The sequence below is a fragment of the Xenia sp. Carnegie-2017 genome, unplaced genomic scaffold, assembly GCF_021976095.1.
Source record: "Xenia sp. Carnegie-2017 unplaced genomic scaffold, XeniaSp_v1 HiC_scaffold_14, whole genome shotgun sequence".
Lineage (NCBI taxonomy): Eukaryota > Metazoa > Cnidaria > Anthozoa > Malacalcyonacea > Xeniidae > Xenia > Xenia sp. Carnegie-2017.
In genome coordinates, this window is record NW_025813447.1 from 4,633,812 (window position 1) to 4,651,558 (window position 17,747).

Below are 17,747 nucleotides of genomic sequence, written 5' to 3' on the forward strand. Positions count from 1 at the left end.
TGTCACTATACAATTCTATTCAAATTAATGGAAACATTACAAAATATAATATTGCATGGCAGGTCTGATAGGTTTTGGCAGCACAAAAGTTTCTCTTCTGCCACAAAGCACGGTAAGAAAAATATCTTAGGTTCATCAGTTAATGTCGTGCTCAAAGTATTAAACTACCTACAGTATGAAAAGGCAGCCATTTGCTCACCAAACAATAGCATTTGTGAGAGAGACGTTCGCTTGAAAGAAAGAAAACCTCACAGGATATTCAGTTTCATTATTTATACCTTTCTATTCTGGCCTACATGTCATTTCTAAATAGGCAACCTCTTTTCTAAGCGAAGCAAGCCCCGTTTCACCCATCATACTTTTACACAGTCTTGGATAGTTGAAGAGAAAGAAAAGATGAAATCGCTCGAAGAAAACCATAATTGAATCATCACACAAAATATTTTCTTTTTAATGTCTCCAGGTACTGTCGGTTTGACGTTGACAAAGGCGATGACGAATAATCGAAATTTTTGCTCGCCCACCAATCTAAGGGGTCGTTCGCTGGAACTAAAAACACATAAAAGTTAGGACAGCTAAATTTCGATCAACGACTATGCAAGTGAATCAACAATTATGCAAGTGAATCAACAATTATGCATGTGGATCAACAATTATCCAAGTGGATCAACAACTATCCAAGTGGATAAACAATTATCTAAGTAGATCAACAATTATCCAAGTGGATCAACAACTATCCAAGTGGATAAAAAATTATCCAAGTGGATAAAAAATTATCCAAGTGGATCAACAAATTATCCAAGGGGATCAACAATAAGTGACGGGAAAACACGTGGATTAGATATTTTCACTGGAAACAATTGACTTACCAACTGCATATACTGGAAAACATACTGATGGTAACCATGGTGATGCTATTTTAACTGAACGTAACTAAGGGGGCTACCTCCAGCTAAAATTGAAAGCCAGAATTTTAAATATTTTAATTCCTTCCAAGAACGGTCAAAAGAAAGATGCTTATAACGTGGATTTACGGTATGCAGATATGCAGCGTCCGGAGGAAAAGTTTGGCTTCATGCAACTATAGACATATATATTTATGGTAGCCATCCAGTTACATGTTACGTTCAATGGTTCGGGCCTCAATTTAGCGCAAAAACATATTACAAATCACAAAGAAATAGCACTCACGCCAGCTATCATGCACGAATGCAACCTTTAGACGCATAAGCTTAACCTGAACATTATTAAGTTGAAAAAACAGCATTCAAATTTTATGATAATTTAGATAAATTTCTGTTTACTACGCTTTCTCTTCACAGTTGAGGTACAGTAAAGCACTGAGACTTTATGAAAGTAGTATGATTTTTCACTTGCCCGTGAATGATTTCCAGGGAGTCCGAGACTTAATCAATTAGTAAAAACCAAATGGAAATATATACATCAAAAATTTCGAAGATATAGTATCATATCAGGAGCTGATATAGTCTTTAATTAAAATCCTAAGCTTTTTACTTACTTGTGTCGAGATGTCTTTTAATACTCTTACTTAGTTCTCTGTCAACACTTTCCAGCAACAGGTCTTTAGTCTAAAACATAATTCGGTTTATAAGAGATTTATAAGAGAGCTCATCAAAAACCTTTCATGATCATAAAGACCTCGGAGCGGAGGCGTCCGGGACTTTTTTGATCCATATTTGTCCTTTGAGGTATTCTTGGAGATGAATTGGAGTTGCGGAGGATCTTTTCAGAGTGGGATCTCTCTAGAGTACTACAGAGTACATTATTAGCATTACATTTTTCTGAAGAAACTGGCATGGTTAGCGGCCCTTACTTCCGCATTGAATTGGAATCAGCCAATTTTTGTCGTTCTTCTAAAAGCAGGTTGTTTAATTTCTCTTTCCGTTTGTTTTCAGTTTTGTACATATCCTATCAGTGATGAGAGACAATCATAAACGCCAAACAAAAAAATACTTTACGAAAGAGCAACAATATAACGGCAACACTAATTCATCAAAAGATGAGTTTGCATTAGGCTGTGCGAGCCGATTGGTTAATCAATTAAATCAATTTGAAATTCGATCATGAATACATGTTTGAGGAAAAACAAACGCAAATTTGCATTATTGCTATTAAAAAAACAATAAAGACGTTTTCGTGTTTGCACAGGCTTAGGAAAACCACGTGAACGTTGGTAAGAGCTCTCGAGCAGGTTCGAACACTCGATATTCGACATCGGGCTTGTAATGCTCTGTTGTTTCTTTACTAGCTTGTATAACTTTAATAGTAAATTATATAAAACAATAAACAATAATAAACTAACTGTGTCCACCTTTAATCGCTCGGCTTCAGCTTCAACAGTGTCTTTTTTAGCTTCAAGAAGATGTAATCTCGACCTGTATTCGTCGTTCTCTTTCTAACGTAGGAAAAAGAAATGCCACGATTAGAAAATATTGCAAATATTGATAAAGTATCGGAAGTTCTCCCTTTCATGAGAGAACACCCACCGTCTATCAAAGTAATGTTGATATTTAGCTACTGCCTCCGAGAACTACAGAGCATGCAATTTCAAAATCAAGTGTTTTAAGAAAGGCATTATTTGCATGCAAGGTTTAAGGCTACCAGGCTTCCCCTCCCGGTAGTGCTAGCTGACCTACACGTTACAAATTTATTTTGTATGCAGGGGTAGTGATGGTGGTGTGCCTCGGAATCAAGCTCTAATAAGAAGCACAATTGCTATGGATAACCAACATGCAAACTAGCTTTGAATAACCAGCATACTAGCTTCTATTAACCAACACGCTAGCATTGGACAACCAGCAGACCAGCTTTGAATAACCATCAATGAATACACTAGCATTGGATAACCAATATATTAAACTTGCATAACGAACACAATGGCTTTGGATAATAAACACAAACACTACATTTGAATAGCCAACACGCCAGCTTTTGCTAACCAACACACTAGCTTGTAAGCACCACACTAGCTTTGAATAACCATCAAACTAGACTTGGAAAACAAACACAATAGCTTTGGATAACCAACAAACTAGCTATCGTTAACAAACACGGTAGATTGTAACTAAGACACTAGCTTGGAATAACTAACACACCAGCTTTGAATATCTAGCACACAAGCTTGGAATAAACATGCAACACGTTCGTTAGAACAACCGAGATACTAGCCTTGAATATCCAGCACACTACCTTTGGACACCAAACATAGTAGCTTGGAAAAAACTAACTTAGGAACACCAGCACTGGTCATAATTTCTGTCTGCACATGGCAAAAATCAACGAACCCGAAGTTTAGAAATGGTTTCTTCCAAATCTTTGATCCTAAAGTCTTCTTGCTCATTTCGAGAACGCTCCAAGGCTTCTCTTGCCAAAGCCTATGGTAGAAATGTAAAGAATAGATAAAGTCCAACCATTAACTGGTTTACAATAGAACCTGTCACAGATGTTGTACAGTTGAAAATAGTAAGACTGTGTAACGCATTGCATCATGGGAAAATAGACCAAAATACAACGTGGGAGATTCGGAAAATTGACAATGTGTAAATCAATATTGTATTCAGCAGAAATTTCACAAGATATGGATCAGAAGATGATTCGGATTCGAATCGAAATAGACATTTATGAGTATTATATGTGTATAAGTCGATACTATTAATTTGCACATTTTAACAAAACATGGAATGTGGGATATTTTGGGATTTTCTGCTGAAATTATAAAATTGTCTTGTCAACCTTATCATCACAATGCAAATAAAGAGACACAACATCTTTTAACACCACATATTGCGCACTCCAGATGAAAACTACGACAGTTTACAAGAAAGCCAAGAGATTTAATAAAATACCTGTTCCTCTAAATGAGTATTTACGTCGGCTAATTTCCGATTTAGTTCAATACGCGACTATATATTGCAGAGTGAAAAGAAAAATACCAAACACAAATCAGCACGGACAAACCTACAACGTCAAACAAAAAAAACTTGTTTGGACAAACCTTAGCCTCGAGATCGAGTTTCATCTGATCAAGCTGGGTCTTTTCCACACAATTTTCGGCAAAATAGGCCTGCAGTATTTGAATATAAAACATTTAACGTTTAAAAGAACGAGTAAGCACTGATGTAACGTTTAAAACAACCAATAATATTGATTTGATGTATTCTTTTCTGAGAAACCGCATGCTATTTAAGTAGATTATTTAGATCACCATATAGCTACTATTTTGTCACCATAAGTTTGCTGATCTCGAGATCATAAGTTTACTATGAGGCAATATATCTAATAGTCAGACACAAATTAACAACTTCACAGTTGTAGCAATGACACACAAGATATATAATACAACGGTATACTTTAAGCTCTTGCATTTCATCCGCCATTAATCCGTTCTTTCTTTGCAGTTTTTGAACTTGCCGTGATAAATCCTTCAGAAACGACAAAAGCGCAGAAACATAGAAATTCAACACTGACTTGTCACGTGACAGAAAGATAGATGAAACCACTTTTATAAAGACATTATTTAAAATAAATATATCAAAACAATATTTACCTTCGAATGAGCTTTGCTGAACTCCAAGTCTGGAAAAAGCAGTAAAAATGTGTTGTACGTATATTGCAAATAAAAATTATGTGGTAATGTACTGATATATAAGATTTGAATATACGTACTCCAAACTAAATTTCTATCATCGATTCCGTAGTATTTTCCATTCCTACGTATAAATACCTTCTTCCAACTGCTGTCCTTTACGTTCTGTAGAAATCCGAAGATCGCTTTCTTCGCGTAACTTGTCGTTTGCTTCACGAAGCTGCACGATGTAAACACGAGAAAACATATTTGGCAATTTCCTCAATGGCTAAGTCATGGTTGCAGCGTACAATTATGGATACAGCGTATAATCATGGAAACAGTGCACAATTGTGGATACAATGTACAATCACAAACACAGCGTACAATCATAGATAAAATGTACAATCATGAATCAGGGTACAATCATGAATACAGGGTACAATCATAGATAAAATGTACAATCATGAATCAGGGTACAATCATGAATACAGGGTACAATCATAGATAAAATGTACAATCATGAATTCAGTGTACAATCATAGATTCAATGTACAGTCATGAATACAGGGTACAATCTTAGATACAATGTACAATCATGAAAACAATGTACAATCATAGATACAATATACAATAGTATGTTGATAGAGTTAAAAACTAAGACATCTTAAGACATAATGACGTATAATTCTGTAATACCTGATTACGGAGTGTTGAAATCATTGCTTCATATTGTTGGATATCACGATTAAATTGAGCTTGTAAAACGGTTGGGCTTTTCTCGCCACTCAATACATCCTACACGAGAAATATTCACACATGCACGTTCTAATTTATTATTTCTATTAAAATCAATTGCGATTACTGATTATAACATATGAATTTATGAATATGACCCCCCCCCCAATTCTCAATCTTCCTCGGCCTTTGATCGCACAGTTGAAACCACAGCAATCAAGTACCATCATGCATTGGGTGGCGATATTTTATATAATGGTGAAATTTAGTTAGAACTCGAAGAAAATAAAGGGAATATAATGAGTCCTATAAGACTGCAACCTCCGGTACTTGAGACCACAATTAATCAGAACAAAACTCAACGTGTTGACATCAAGCAGTCTAACTTAACGATGTGAAACAAAAAAACAAAAAAAGGTAAGGCTACATAAAAAATGCGACGATAAAAACTTGTCTTTATCACCTTCAAACGACGTTTGTAAGTTTTAGCTTGCGTCTTTAAAGTCTGTACTTCCTTTTCGTGTTGATTTGCTCTGCATAAATTGATAAAATGGATTATGTAAAAACGTAAACAGCAAATGAACCTCACGAACTCTGTTGCAGAGTCTCGTATCGACTGCAGCTGGGACAGACCTTTTCTCGTAAATGTCCAACTTTCCTTTGATCACTTTCCGACCTTCCAAAGCTTTTCGCGTTTTCTTTTTCTCCTAAACACGATGTAAAACGTAGAAAAGTGTCCAGGGATCGAGCGAAAGGCGAATTCTGCCAATACATACTAAAACCTCACGAAATTCTTTTAAAAGGCCATCAAATTAGAAAGATACTGAAAAAGGACATTTACAGAATATTTGAACAATGCTATTCAAGAGTCTAAGAGAAAACGTTGCATTGTTCAATAATCAACCTTTTTCATATAATACCTTTGTATTCGATGGTTCATTCATGATCACTCGGCTGAAGAATGAGGATCAGGATCAAGCTTTGCGAGCTTGGTTGGTCAATATAAGGGGGGTGGGTAGGTAATGAACTAGACCGAACCACGCAACTTAGATTAGGCAGCAGAGTGAAATCCTTGAAGAACTGGCCACGAGACATGAGCATTGAAGTGATATATCAAACTCTCCAGATGTTAACTTTAATTTTGTTAACTACAATTTTCACACGAAAGTTCACGAATGAAAACATAAACATTGCGCACGAAAAGAATGACCCTTAGCCCCAGATACTCATCGTTTAATATTTGTTATTAGAAATGAGATATACGAATGACGCTTTTCATTGAAAACCCCCCAGTTTTAGTCGGTTGACACCCATCATTTCTCCAACAAACGGATCCGGAATATGTTTTTAGTGAGAAGTCACACTCAAATAAAATATATAAAACGTCCTAATCAGGGGAGCCGAGAGAGTTGAAAAAGTCGGTTGTATGTTGCATACTCGCAATGCAACTCATCGCAACAAAATATCTCTCATTTCGGGTATTTTTCTGACGAAGATGTAAGGTCTTAGGTGCTGTTTACATGATCCCGGCTAACTAAGATTCAGTAAGGCGTGAAAGGATTTTGAGGCATTAAAAAGAGTCAAAATTTCAAGCGGAATAATTACAACTACTCGTAAAGTGCCGAAAGTCATTCCTGTTGTAATTCTGAACTTAGGCCAAATTGGTTGTTTTCATTTTAAATGTTTGCGTATTTCTAAAGTCAGAATATTGTGAAATTTCTCAAGAAGATATATCTGATAATAAGTATTGAATCGTTTCCAATTCCATTTGATAAAATCAATTGATGCTTCGCTGAATCCCGGCTACCCGGGCTCATGTAATCAGCCTCTTATTGAAATACATATGCTTTCATAACGTTAATACAAAGTTAATCTGGTATGAATGGTTTCCTGATTGAATGAATCAGACAATAAAGACAAACCTTAATTTCTCCCTCTTTACTTTAGACTTTTCATTTTTATGGCGTATTGTATTTCATTTATTCAAAACAATCATAACCGACCATATCGGGATGAATATGGAAACAGTAAACAGCAAAGAAAAATACTAAACCTCTTCTAAAGCTGCTTTCCACTCTTCAACTTTCGCTTCCATTTCAAGAATCTTAAAAGACCAAAGGTGAAAATGAAATATCTGTGAAAACAAATAGAAACACAAAGAAAAGACTTCGCACCTTTGCTCCAACTTTCGACCTTGCACGAACCTCCGATTCCCAAAGGTTCTTAGCCTCATCTGCCTCACGGGCTAGCTGTATTTTATCTATAGACTCCACCTTAATGGCAAAAAGTTACGAGCATGGAAATAAAACAGACTCAATAAAACAGTTCTTTTAAGAAAATACTTCATGACGAAATCAAAACTTATTTGCTTTAGTCGTTTTCCTATTTTTATAGTGTTCCCACAAGCGTCAGAGTATTGTCATTAGGAGTCATCTGATGATAAAACTTGAGTCTTTATATACTCCATCTTAGTGTCTTCATCACGAGTGATCTGATGTTGAAACTTGAGCTCTACATTTTCCAGCCTAGTGTCTTTATCAACTATTAAAAAATCGACTCCTATCCAGAATTATCCAAACAAAAATAATCAGAATTTTTACCCGAAGTTTTTCTTCGAGGTTTATATTGGATGATTTTATCTCCGAGAGTAAAGACTCGAGGTGAGAACGACCCTAAAACACAAATATATTTAAGTACCTTTGTTGTAAGAGTAACAAATAAAACACAGAAAATGAAGAAATGTGTCGAAAATACATTTCCATTTCTAAGGACAACAGAAATTATTTCACAACCCATAATAAGACCACTGACATTGTTCATACCACAGGAATCAATGGTAATTTGGTTTTGCCATTGAATGGTCCGGCCGGAGGAAACAGATATGTACACAACGTATATAAACACAGTGTAATTAAGCCAAATGAGAAGACAAATCTGATCGATGAAAGGACAACCTGAGTGACAAGAGCATCAGTGGCAAATCCAGGGTAGGTCAGAATACATTATTGAAAATATATTTCCATTTTGAAATATTTTATCTAGAGCAACTCTTATTGGGAGTATTTTAGTCTGAAATATTCTTTAGGAATTTCTAGCCAACAGCATTAAAGAAGTCTGTCAAAGTTAAAATGAGCTTCTATAAAAACATTGTTTATTTTAGCTCAAATTAATACAAAACAATTAAAACGATCCTATGTAAACACATGCCTTTTAATATTTCTTAACTTTACATAAATAGTTTTGTAATAAATTTGACTGACGTAAATATTGTAAGTATAGTATAACTGACATTGTAAAATTGCACGTATGTTGCAACTCCTACCTCTAAAGACTTTAATAATGATAATTTATTTTGAGCTATCCTAGATCCGTCACTGGAGAACATAATCATGATTGACGAGATGACAAATACAAATAACGAAAGAAGAAACATGAAATGAGAAACAGGACCTTACAAAGATGTCAAATATAATTGACAAGAAGACAAACTAAACTGACTTTTTCACTCCTTTTCATGTAAACATCTACGTAATTGTAAGACGTTCTTCACAGTTGTAAATTTTATGTAATTCAGCGTTTAGCTGCAAGATGAAATTCTTTAATAAACAATTACAAAAAAAATGACCCAACAAAACTCGATTGACGAAAGGACAAATATCGTTAACAAGAGGACAAATTTGATTGGAAAAATAAATAAGTTGACTGACGAGAGAATAAATATGATTGATGAGAGGAGAATCGCGACCGAAGAAAAGGTTTTAAGCTTTACTGACAAGAAAACAAACTTGATTGATCAGACAAGAAACTTGATTGACGAGAGGGACAAAAATGATTGACAATAGGGACAAACATGATTGACGAGATGGACAAACATGATTGACGAGATGGACAAACATTATTGACGAGAGGGACAAACATGATTGACGAGATGGACAAACATGATTGACAAGATGGACAAACATGATTGACGAGATGGACAAACATGATTGACGAGATGGACAAAAATGATTGACGAGATGGACAAACATGATTGACGAGATGGACAAACATGATTGACAAACATGATTGACGAGACAAACAAGATTGACTAGATGGACAAATATTATTGACGAGAGGGACAAACATGATTGACGAGAGGGACAAACATGATTGATGAGAGGGACAAACATGATTGATGAGATGGACAAACATGATTGATGAGATGGACAAAAATGATTGACTAGAGGGACAAACATGATTGACGAGATGGACAAACATGATTGACAAGATGGACAAACATGATTGACTAGAGGGACAAACATGATTGACTAGAGGGACAAATATTATTGACTAGAGGGACAAATATTATTGACGAGAGGGACAAACATGATTGACAAAATGGACAAACATGATTGACAAGATGGACAAAAATGAATGACTAGAGAACAAACCTCATTACTTTCCTTTATCTCCTTTAATAATAGATTTGTTTTCGCCTTTTCCTCTTGAAGTGTTGCCTCTAATTTTACACGTTCACCTTTCAATTTCGCAACATCTTCCTGTAAATCAACCTACATGAAGCACAAGCAATAAACACCACACACATTTATTAATGAGTGATAAAACAACACATTACACATATCATAGAATAGTAGACACCATATCACCAATGCCAAAATATTACACCTTCAATACATAAGTTAACACAAACTTCTCAATATAACATCAACGACAAAGTATGATACAATAGTATTTACCAACATCCTAGCATTCCACATTTGAAACACGACCAATATCCTAGTATTGCACAGCTTTACCTTAATTTTCTCAAGATTTTCTAAATCGTAAGCAGTGGTGGCCAGTCGTTGATTCGTTTCTTCAGATACCTTTCGAGAGTGCTCAAGTTCGTTTTTAAGAGTGGTTGCATGACCGTTGACTAATTGGTTTTCGCTTATTTTGACAGTCATCTATAAAATGAATGGTGATGTGATACATCTAGACTTCAATTTCAGGCAGCTATTTGCATGTTACATAATGTACTTATCTCGACCGAAAACCTAACCATCTACTGCCATGTCCTGACACTAGCTAACTTTACCATCTACATACTACATGGTCTCTGATCTCGCAAACGTAACTGTCTTCATACTACTTGTTTGTAAAACTTACTAACTTAATCATTTACTACCTTGTCCAAAAATTCACTAACACAACCATCTACTACCTGGACATACAGCCAATGCACTTAACCAGTAACCACTTGTTCTTAGGTCTGGCTAGCTTTACCATTTACTACTTGGTCTTAGATTTTATAATGCAACCATAGAATTCACAAACCTAACTATCTGGCCGAAGCTACTTGTTCAAACATAGCAAAAAAAAACAACAAATAATTGAGTTCAGTTTTCGATCTGAGATTTTCAAGCACAAATTTCTAAGCTACTTTGTCAAACACAGAAAATAAAACAAATATTTGAGTTCTGTTTTTCACTAAAGACTTTCAAGCACAAAATTCCAAATATTTTCCTTTCCTCTTTCCTATCGATAGTAACCCCGCATGTTTACTTTATAATAATAGCAATAATCTTCATTAGGTAGAAACAATGTTAATAACTCGTGAATTTTTGTATGCACAGTACGTACCAAAGATTTTTATGGGTTAGTTCACAACGAGCTACTTTAAACTACCTATGTTTGTGTCTGCTTCTTGACTACTGTTAAGTCTGATGTTGAATTTAATTGTGAGATTTTTGTTTGATAAATGCCGAATAGTTATGGGATAGTTTCCAACGAGCTGATTTAACCTACCTACATTTTTATCTACTTTGCGTCTACGCTTGAGTCACTGGCGCACATGTTTATCTTCACTTTGTTCTCTTAATCACTATTGCCACCAATTTTCCCAACAATAACATCCAAAGTTTTATTGTTACCCTCATTCACTCTTTTCAATCACTACCAATGTTCTTCATGATAACTAGGCTGATGCGTTTACCTCTACATGTTCACTATTACTCTCACATGTTCACCATAACTCCCGCTTTCCTTTCCATCATTGCCTTCCATCTTTTCTTTCCAATAATTATACCTACATGTTGACCATTACTCAATGCCTTCCATCTTTTCTTCCGATAGTTGCCCCCATATGTTCGTCATTACCAGTAGCGTAGCCATTCCGACATTTTACTCTCGCTATGCAAATATTTTTGTGTTCACTGACCGTGAGAACAATAGATTTCTTAAGACATGAATAATGGTGATCCTTCAGAATTTACATAGCAGGAGTAAATCTGCAGGCTGGCTACACTACTCACTATTACGCTTACATGTTCACCATCACCTCTCCTTTCATTTACATCATTGTCTTCTATCTATTCTTCACAATAACTAATCATAAAAGTTCACCACCACTTCCTCTTTTCTTCTCCATTTTTGCACCCATCCGTTCTTCACAAAAACAACTCTCATATTTTCACTATCATCCCTACCTGTTCTTCGTAAGTTCTCAGAGTTTGTCGCAAGTGATCGCGTTCTTCTTCCAAACTATCCCGAGTCTGTAAGAAAACGAAACAGTAAACATTAGATTGATGACATTGAGAACCTGTCATTTCAAAGTCTCGCGAATTGGAAAATCCACTTACTTTTTTCTGTATCTCCAGCGAGGATTCCGCTAACGAGAGTTTTTGAGCAGTTTCAGCTAGTTCCTGTTGAAACAAAGTTCGTCGATCATGTTAAATGACGCAAGCAATTTACTGGCATGACGATTTACTTTTGAGTAGTAGTAGTGACTATTCTTTAAGATATTATTTTTCGGCACAAACTGCCGAGAAGTATAAATTTTGAAGATTAACGTCTGTATTCTTAAATCTTCCCCACACTCACCGAGTGTCACACAGAAAACGTGCGTCCACTAATTTTTAGCCACGGTATTTTCAATCCAATGATTTTCACAACAAACAATCAGTGGATTGAAAATACCGTCATCGAATTGTTAAGAGGTGATTTTGAAGCCACGCTCTACGAATGTGAGTAAGCTTATACAATAATGGCATTAGAATGTGTGCATTAGAAATATTGACCACACTGGAGACCTTGAAAAACTGGACCTGTTTGAGAAAAGGAAATATTTTTCAATAAAAATTCAAGAAAAAGAACCTGGCTCAACAGTCGTGCATATTCATCTTTTTCTTGTAATTTCTGGAAATTCTGTTTCATTTCCTCTTTATATTTTTCGACGGCGCCTGCTAGGCGTTGTTCGTTCTCGCTAACCTTTCCTTTTGTCTAAGTCAAAACAGAGACGTTATCTTTCAAGAAAAAAAGGCTTTGTAAAAAGCAAGAACAATATCAACTATCAGCTCAGTGTACAAATTTCTAAAGCCGTCAATTAAAGATTATAAGTTGCAATAATGTTGCACTCGTGCTCCGCCAACAAGGAATTCCTTTGATGTTTATTGAGCGCTGACCTCATTCTTCGGCGTATCCTGAGCCCCTACTTCAGTTGCGCACAGTCAAGCTTATTATCTGAATGTGTAGTCAAAGTTGTAAATTCAAAGGAAAATGTTCCTTGCTACCATGTTCCTAGCAAGTGGGCTGGAGAAAAAGCTACAGCCTCTAGTATCTTTCAATGAACTGTTTCGTTCAGTTTGCTTAAATTGTTTGAACTTAGAAGAATTCTCGAACAAACTATGTCCAGTGAAACGTATACTTGATTAATATATTTGTAATTAAGGCAATTGTAAAAAAACATTTTCCTAACACACAGCTACCTTTTCATAGTCCGTTTTCATTTCAGAAATTGTTGAATTAAGTTTTTTCTGAAAAAGAAAACTCCATAACTGCTTCACATCCACGACAATCAGTTCGACTAATTCGGGAAGATGGCACAGTTCACGAGAAAAATACCTCTGTTTCCTGCGAGTTTTCTTCCTGCCTTCGAACCTTTTCCATGGCGAAGTCCAATTGACGACGGAGATTGCTTTCCTCGTTCTCCAAATCTTTTATTCTAGGCGGACAAAGGTGAAAAATGTCAGTGGGTGTTTTTTAATGGCACTTCTTGTTTGTGGTGCGTATATTCAAGAGCGGCGTTTATTTGAACTAATAACATCGCATCAAAGTCCTTTAAATGGTTGTATTATGTCTGCAATTCCATCTCTGGATAATACTTGTACTCATAACATTAGTAAGATGCATACATTCAGTAAAATTTTCTAGCCAATCTAACCAATGCAAGGTGAGTTTTGTGTACTTGAGGAAAGTTAAAACGCCTAAAGGTCTAGTTAAAACGTCGAACTTTACATGATTCGAACGCATTTAAAACAGAAGAAAATGAGGAAGTTCAGCTTATTTTCTTTTGTTTTTAATGCGTTCGGCGCATGTGAAGTTCGACGTTTGAAACAGCCTTAAGGCGACCACCGTCACGAAAAAGATAAACAATCCATACCCCGAGAGGCAGTTGCTTATGTTTCCTGCAGAGACTGTATGGTGTATGGCGATTACACAAAAAGCAAATACCATATACTTATCATATAGAAGGATTTGAATCAAGTATGTCAGCTATCACGATGACAGCCTAGAACTAATAGCCAGCTTACAGATATAAATATGTACATAAAAGCTTCATACTTGTATGTGGCAGTTTCAAGTCGTGCAGTAATTCGAGAGTTCTTGTCCTGCAAAGAAATGCAAAATTAATTAACGAAGGTTGCGATATATAATAAGAGAGGCTTTGCCAAGTAAATGTTGATGATGGGAACGTTGTCATGTAAATGTTGATGATGGGAACGTTGTCATGTATATGTTGATGATGGGAACGTTGTTATGTAAATGTTGATGATGGGAACGTTGTCATGTAAATGTTGATGATGGGAACGTTGTTATGTAAATGTTGATGATGGGAACGTTGTCATGTATATGTTGATGATGGGAACGTTGTCATGTAAATGTTGATGATGGGAACGTTGTCATGTATATGTTGATGATGGGAACGTTGTCATGTAAATGTTGATGATGGGAACGTTGTCATGTATATGTTGATGATGGGAACGTTGTCATGTATATGTTGATGATGGGAACGTTGTAAGACAAATGTTGGTGACGAAGCCGTTGCCAGACAAATGCTCCAATCACCTTCTCTTCCCTTAAGTCTGCCTCAAGTTTACCGATGGACGACCTCTTGCTCTCAATATCATGCATGTTCATCGTCATTTGACTAGTCCTCTCCGCCAACATTACGTTTGCTGTTTGTAACTAAAAATACAGGAAAACAAAACGCAAAATTCTAAGATTCAATGTTCACAAAATTTTAAAAAATGCTGTTTTGAAAAACGTCAGTGGTAAAGAACTTTTCTAAAAGCCCCAAAACTCCATGGAGACATGACGTACACAATAACGAATGGCAAAACCGCTGTAACAGTATTGGCTTATTCACTGATGACTCGCCTAAGGCTTTTTTGTCAAGCCAATCATATGACGTCTTTTAAGATTGACTAAACATCTTGGCAAACCAATTTATATGCTCTCATGGTTATGTCTCAAAAAAGCAGTTATGTCAGGTCATGTAGGCGGAATTTAATACCTCGGCTTCTAATGACGATATCTTATTGTCAGCGGTGTTCAGTTTCAATGTCGTCATTCGACCAGCTTCCTTAACAGACGAAAGTTCTTTCTCCAGGGAATTCTTGGTCTTGTACAATTCGTCGCGCGATGCGTGTAGTTGCCTTAAACATTTTCGATAATTGTTTAGTATTTTGGTAACATTGATGGGTTTCATTATGCACAAAACATTGCAGCTGGTTTTGTTCATCAATCAAGAGAATGCATAGCGCTACTTATAACGCGAGAGTCCATAATCAATATATCAACAAAAATAATATGCAGTCGAACCTCCGTAAGCGGACTAGGGACAGATAACTAATTACGGCCCCTGTAGGCTTCATGTTTGTAACCTCTTAAGGTGAAAAGTGGGGAAAAGTTCATTTTAAAGTTCAAACGAAATTTCAAAATTCATTGACATGGTCAGGGAAATGGGAAAAGCCAATACATGAGTTCTGCTACATGAGTTCTGAGCATTGCGCATTTGACCAACAGATGGTACGAAGCCATTTTTCTCTGCATTCAATTGCTCGTAAGGTTTTCAACAGATTTAATGATCACATTTAGCTACCCCAGAATAGCAAAAACGTCCAAATCCTAATTATGTCCAGATACAAGGTGCCTCTCGAAAGCCCGGGCCTGTACGTTTAAGCCCACTTAAGGCTGATTTCCATTCAGTGCAAATTGCTGCGCGATCGACTTTTTTAAATCATTTCTTTTCAATTGTAAGTTCTCGACCGAAACAGTTTCAAACTACTGCACACAAATCAAAAGAGACTGATCGCAAAAAGTTGATCGCGCGTCAATTTGAACTGAATGGAAATCAGCCATTAGTATACTGGATAATCCGCCCTGCATAGGACCACCGTGGGCGTACATCCATGTGTCTGATTGTATAAAATATCCGCTTATGATAGGTGTTCGTGAGAAAAGGTTCGACTGTATATATAAATGTGCAATAACCAAAACGTATTCCTTCATCCACGCTGATATTTTGCAAACATACACAAATTTTTACGGTACAAATTTCGATTTCATTAAAATGATAGATTGCACGAAGCCCTGCTACGATCTCATATAAATGTCCTGAAATGCAAAAGGCTGCAATCTATATCAAACAAACAATAGAATATTTAATTCAAAGATAACACGGTTCCGTGCAACCAGTCCTAGGATAATAGACATATGCTGATCAAAGCTCGAGTATGTTATCTGACTGTTGAAGGACTACGTAATTTTAATATATTCACGTATAGATGCAAAAGTGAAAAGAAATCCACGAATCAACGTGTAACGAATGGAACTTATATTACTGTAACACAAAATTCAATAAATCGACACGACTTTACCTTTCTGCATCCATTCTGGTTTTGTGTGCCTCCTCGCGCTCGTTTTCCGTGTTCTCGAGTTTACTTCTCAATAACATCACCTTAAAAGCATCGTACAGCAAGAGAAGTTGATGGTGATCACTGAATGAATGCATGATTACAATCGTAGGGACATTTATGGTTAGGGTAAATGGCTATAAAATAAAACGTCATCCGAAAAAGGTCATCTTGTAAACTTAAATTCAAGTTATTAAACACGACAATTGAAAGTGTAATATTTCGATTTTATTTCAAAACCATCATCAGTATGATGAAATTGTAAATGTACCATTTTGTCTGATGATGGTTTTGAAATAAAACCGAAATATTGCACTTTTAATTGTCGTGTTTAATAACTTGAATTTAAGTTTACAAGATGTCCTTTTTCGGATTATGTTTTATTTTATATCTTACGAAATTTTCGTCTGGTCAAGGATTATGTAAATGGCAATAGATAATGATAACCGACAGTGATGCCCATATCAATAACAATGATGATAATGATCACTTTAAAAATGATGAAAATTGGATAAATGGATAATGTAAATACATGGTAATAGTATTTGTGGTTACGGATTAAAATGTATGATTTTGGTGATAAATAACGATGACCAATATTGATAATCATCAATGATGGTAATAAAAAGTGACTATGATGAATGATGAACGATGATGATGATGATGATGAATGATGATGATGAATGATGAATGATGAAATGATGATGATGATGATGATGATGAATGATGATGATGAATGATGATGATATCAATGATGATCAATGATGATGATGAATGATGATGATGATGATGATAAATTTATGAATGATGATAAATAATGATGATGAATGACATGATGAATGATGATGATGAATGATGAAAATGATGATGAATGATGATGAATGATGAATGATGATGAATGACGATGATGAATGATGATGATGATGATATGATGATGATGATGAATGATGATGATCAATGATGATGATCAATGACGATGAATGATGATGAATGATGATGATCATTGACAATGAATGATGATGATCAATGATGAGGATCAATGATGATTAATAACAGTGATGACTACTGATGATGATCATCAGTAAAAATTAACAAAATGATAACTCGTGAATATCAAAATGTCAGAGAGAATTTCTCTTGAAATTCCATCCGTTAGGGATTGTGATGATCAGACATAATTCAAAATGATGACATAAAAAATCTGGCAATAATTATAATGACAATAATTCGCGATTATCTGTTAACGATCTATGATGATGTATAAAATTGACAAATAACAACCAAAGGTAAATTACCTCAGACTGCAAGCTATGTCTATTGGACATTTCAGACTCGAGTTTATTCTGTTGTTCAAAGTTGGCTGATTGCATCTGCGTCATCTGAGAGTCGTAGTCTGAACGAACACGAGTCAGACTTTCTTCCAGACGTCTCTACACAAAATACGTGATCAGCAATCGATATTCCCAACG

General features: G+C 35.7%; 1 protein-coding gene across 2 annotated transcripts in view; it reads right to left on the reverse strand.

Annotated features, from left to right (window-relative positions):
* The window catches only part of LOC124434456 (myosin-13-like), a 26,803-nt gene continuing 9,056 nt past the window's right edge, over positions 1 to 17,747 (reverse strand). Inside the window, exons 11-39 of one of the 2 annotated variants that reach the window (XM_046984352.1) lie at positions 17,574 to 17,708; positions 16,243 to 16,322; positions 14,877 to 15,018; positions 14,429 to 14,548; positions 13,925 to 13,971; positions 13,205 to 13,304; positions 13,069 to 13,116; positions 12,458 to 12,583; positions 11,944 to 12,006; positions 11,791 to 11,856; positions 10,120 to 10,269; positions 9,754 to 9,873; positions 7,924 to 7,995; positions 7,498 to 7,596; positions 7,377 to 7,427; positions 5,957 to 6,030; positions 5,787 to 5,856; positions 5,285 to 5,383; positions 4,745 to 4,826; positions 4,568 to 4,596; positions 4,371 to 4,442; positions 4,016 to 4,084; positions 3,867 to 3,923; positions 3,306 to 3,395; positions 2,333 to 2,416; positions 1,835 to 1,929; positions 1,660 to 1,771; positions 1,520 to 1,589; positions 1 to 549 (exon numbers count right to left, since the gene is read on the reverse strand). In XM_046984352.1, the coding sequence (XP_046840308.1) occupies positions 431 to 549; positions 1,520 to 1,589; positions 1,660 to 1,771; positions 1,835 to 1,929; positions 2,333 to 2,416; positions 3,306 to 3,395; positions 3,867 to 3,923; positions 4,016 to 4,084; positions 4,371 to 4,442; positions 4,568 to 4,596; positions 4,745 to 4,826; positions 5,285 to 5,383; positions 5,787 to 5,856; positions 5,957 to 6,030; positions 7,377 to 7,427; positions 7,498 to 7,596; positions 7,924 to 7,995; positions 9,754 to 9,873; positions 10,120 to 10,269; positions 11,791 to 11,856; positions 11,944 to 12,006; positions 12,458 to 12,583; positions 13,069 to 13,116; positions 13,205 to 13,304; positions 13,925 to 13,971; positions 14,429 to 14,548; positions 14,877 to 15,018; positions 16,243 to 16,322; positions 17,574 to 17,708 (2,541 nt within the window). In that variant the 3' untranslated portion in view covers positions 1 to 430. The remainder of the gene's footprint in view (positions 550 to 1,519; positions 1,590 to 1,659; positions 1,772 to 1,834; positions 1,930 to 2,332; positions 2,417 to 3,305; positions 3,396 to 3,866; positions 3,924 to 4,015; positions 4,085 to 4,370; positions 4,443 to 4,567; positions 4,597 to 4,744; positions 4,827 to 5,284; positions 5,384 to 5,786; positions 5,857 to 5,956; positions 6,031 to 7,376; positions 7,428 to 7,497; positions 7,597 to 7,923; positions 7,996 to 9,753; positions 9,874 to 10,119; positions 10,270 to 11,790; positions 11,857 to 11,943; positions 12,007 to 12,457; positions 12,584 to 13,068; positions 13,117 to 13,204; positions 13,305 to 13,924; positions 13,972 to 14,428; positions 14,549 to 14,876; positions 15,019 to 16,242; positions 16,323 to 17,573; positions 17,709 to 17,747) is intronic. The other variant, XM_046984353.1, reaches the window with a different exon arrangement.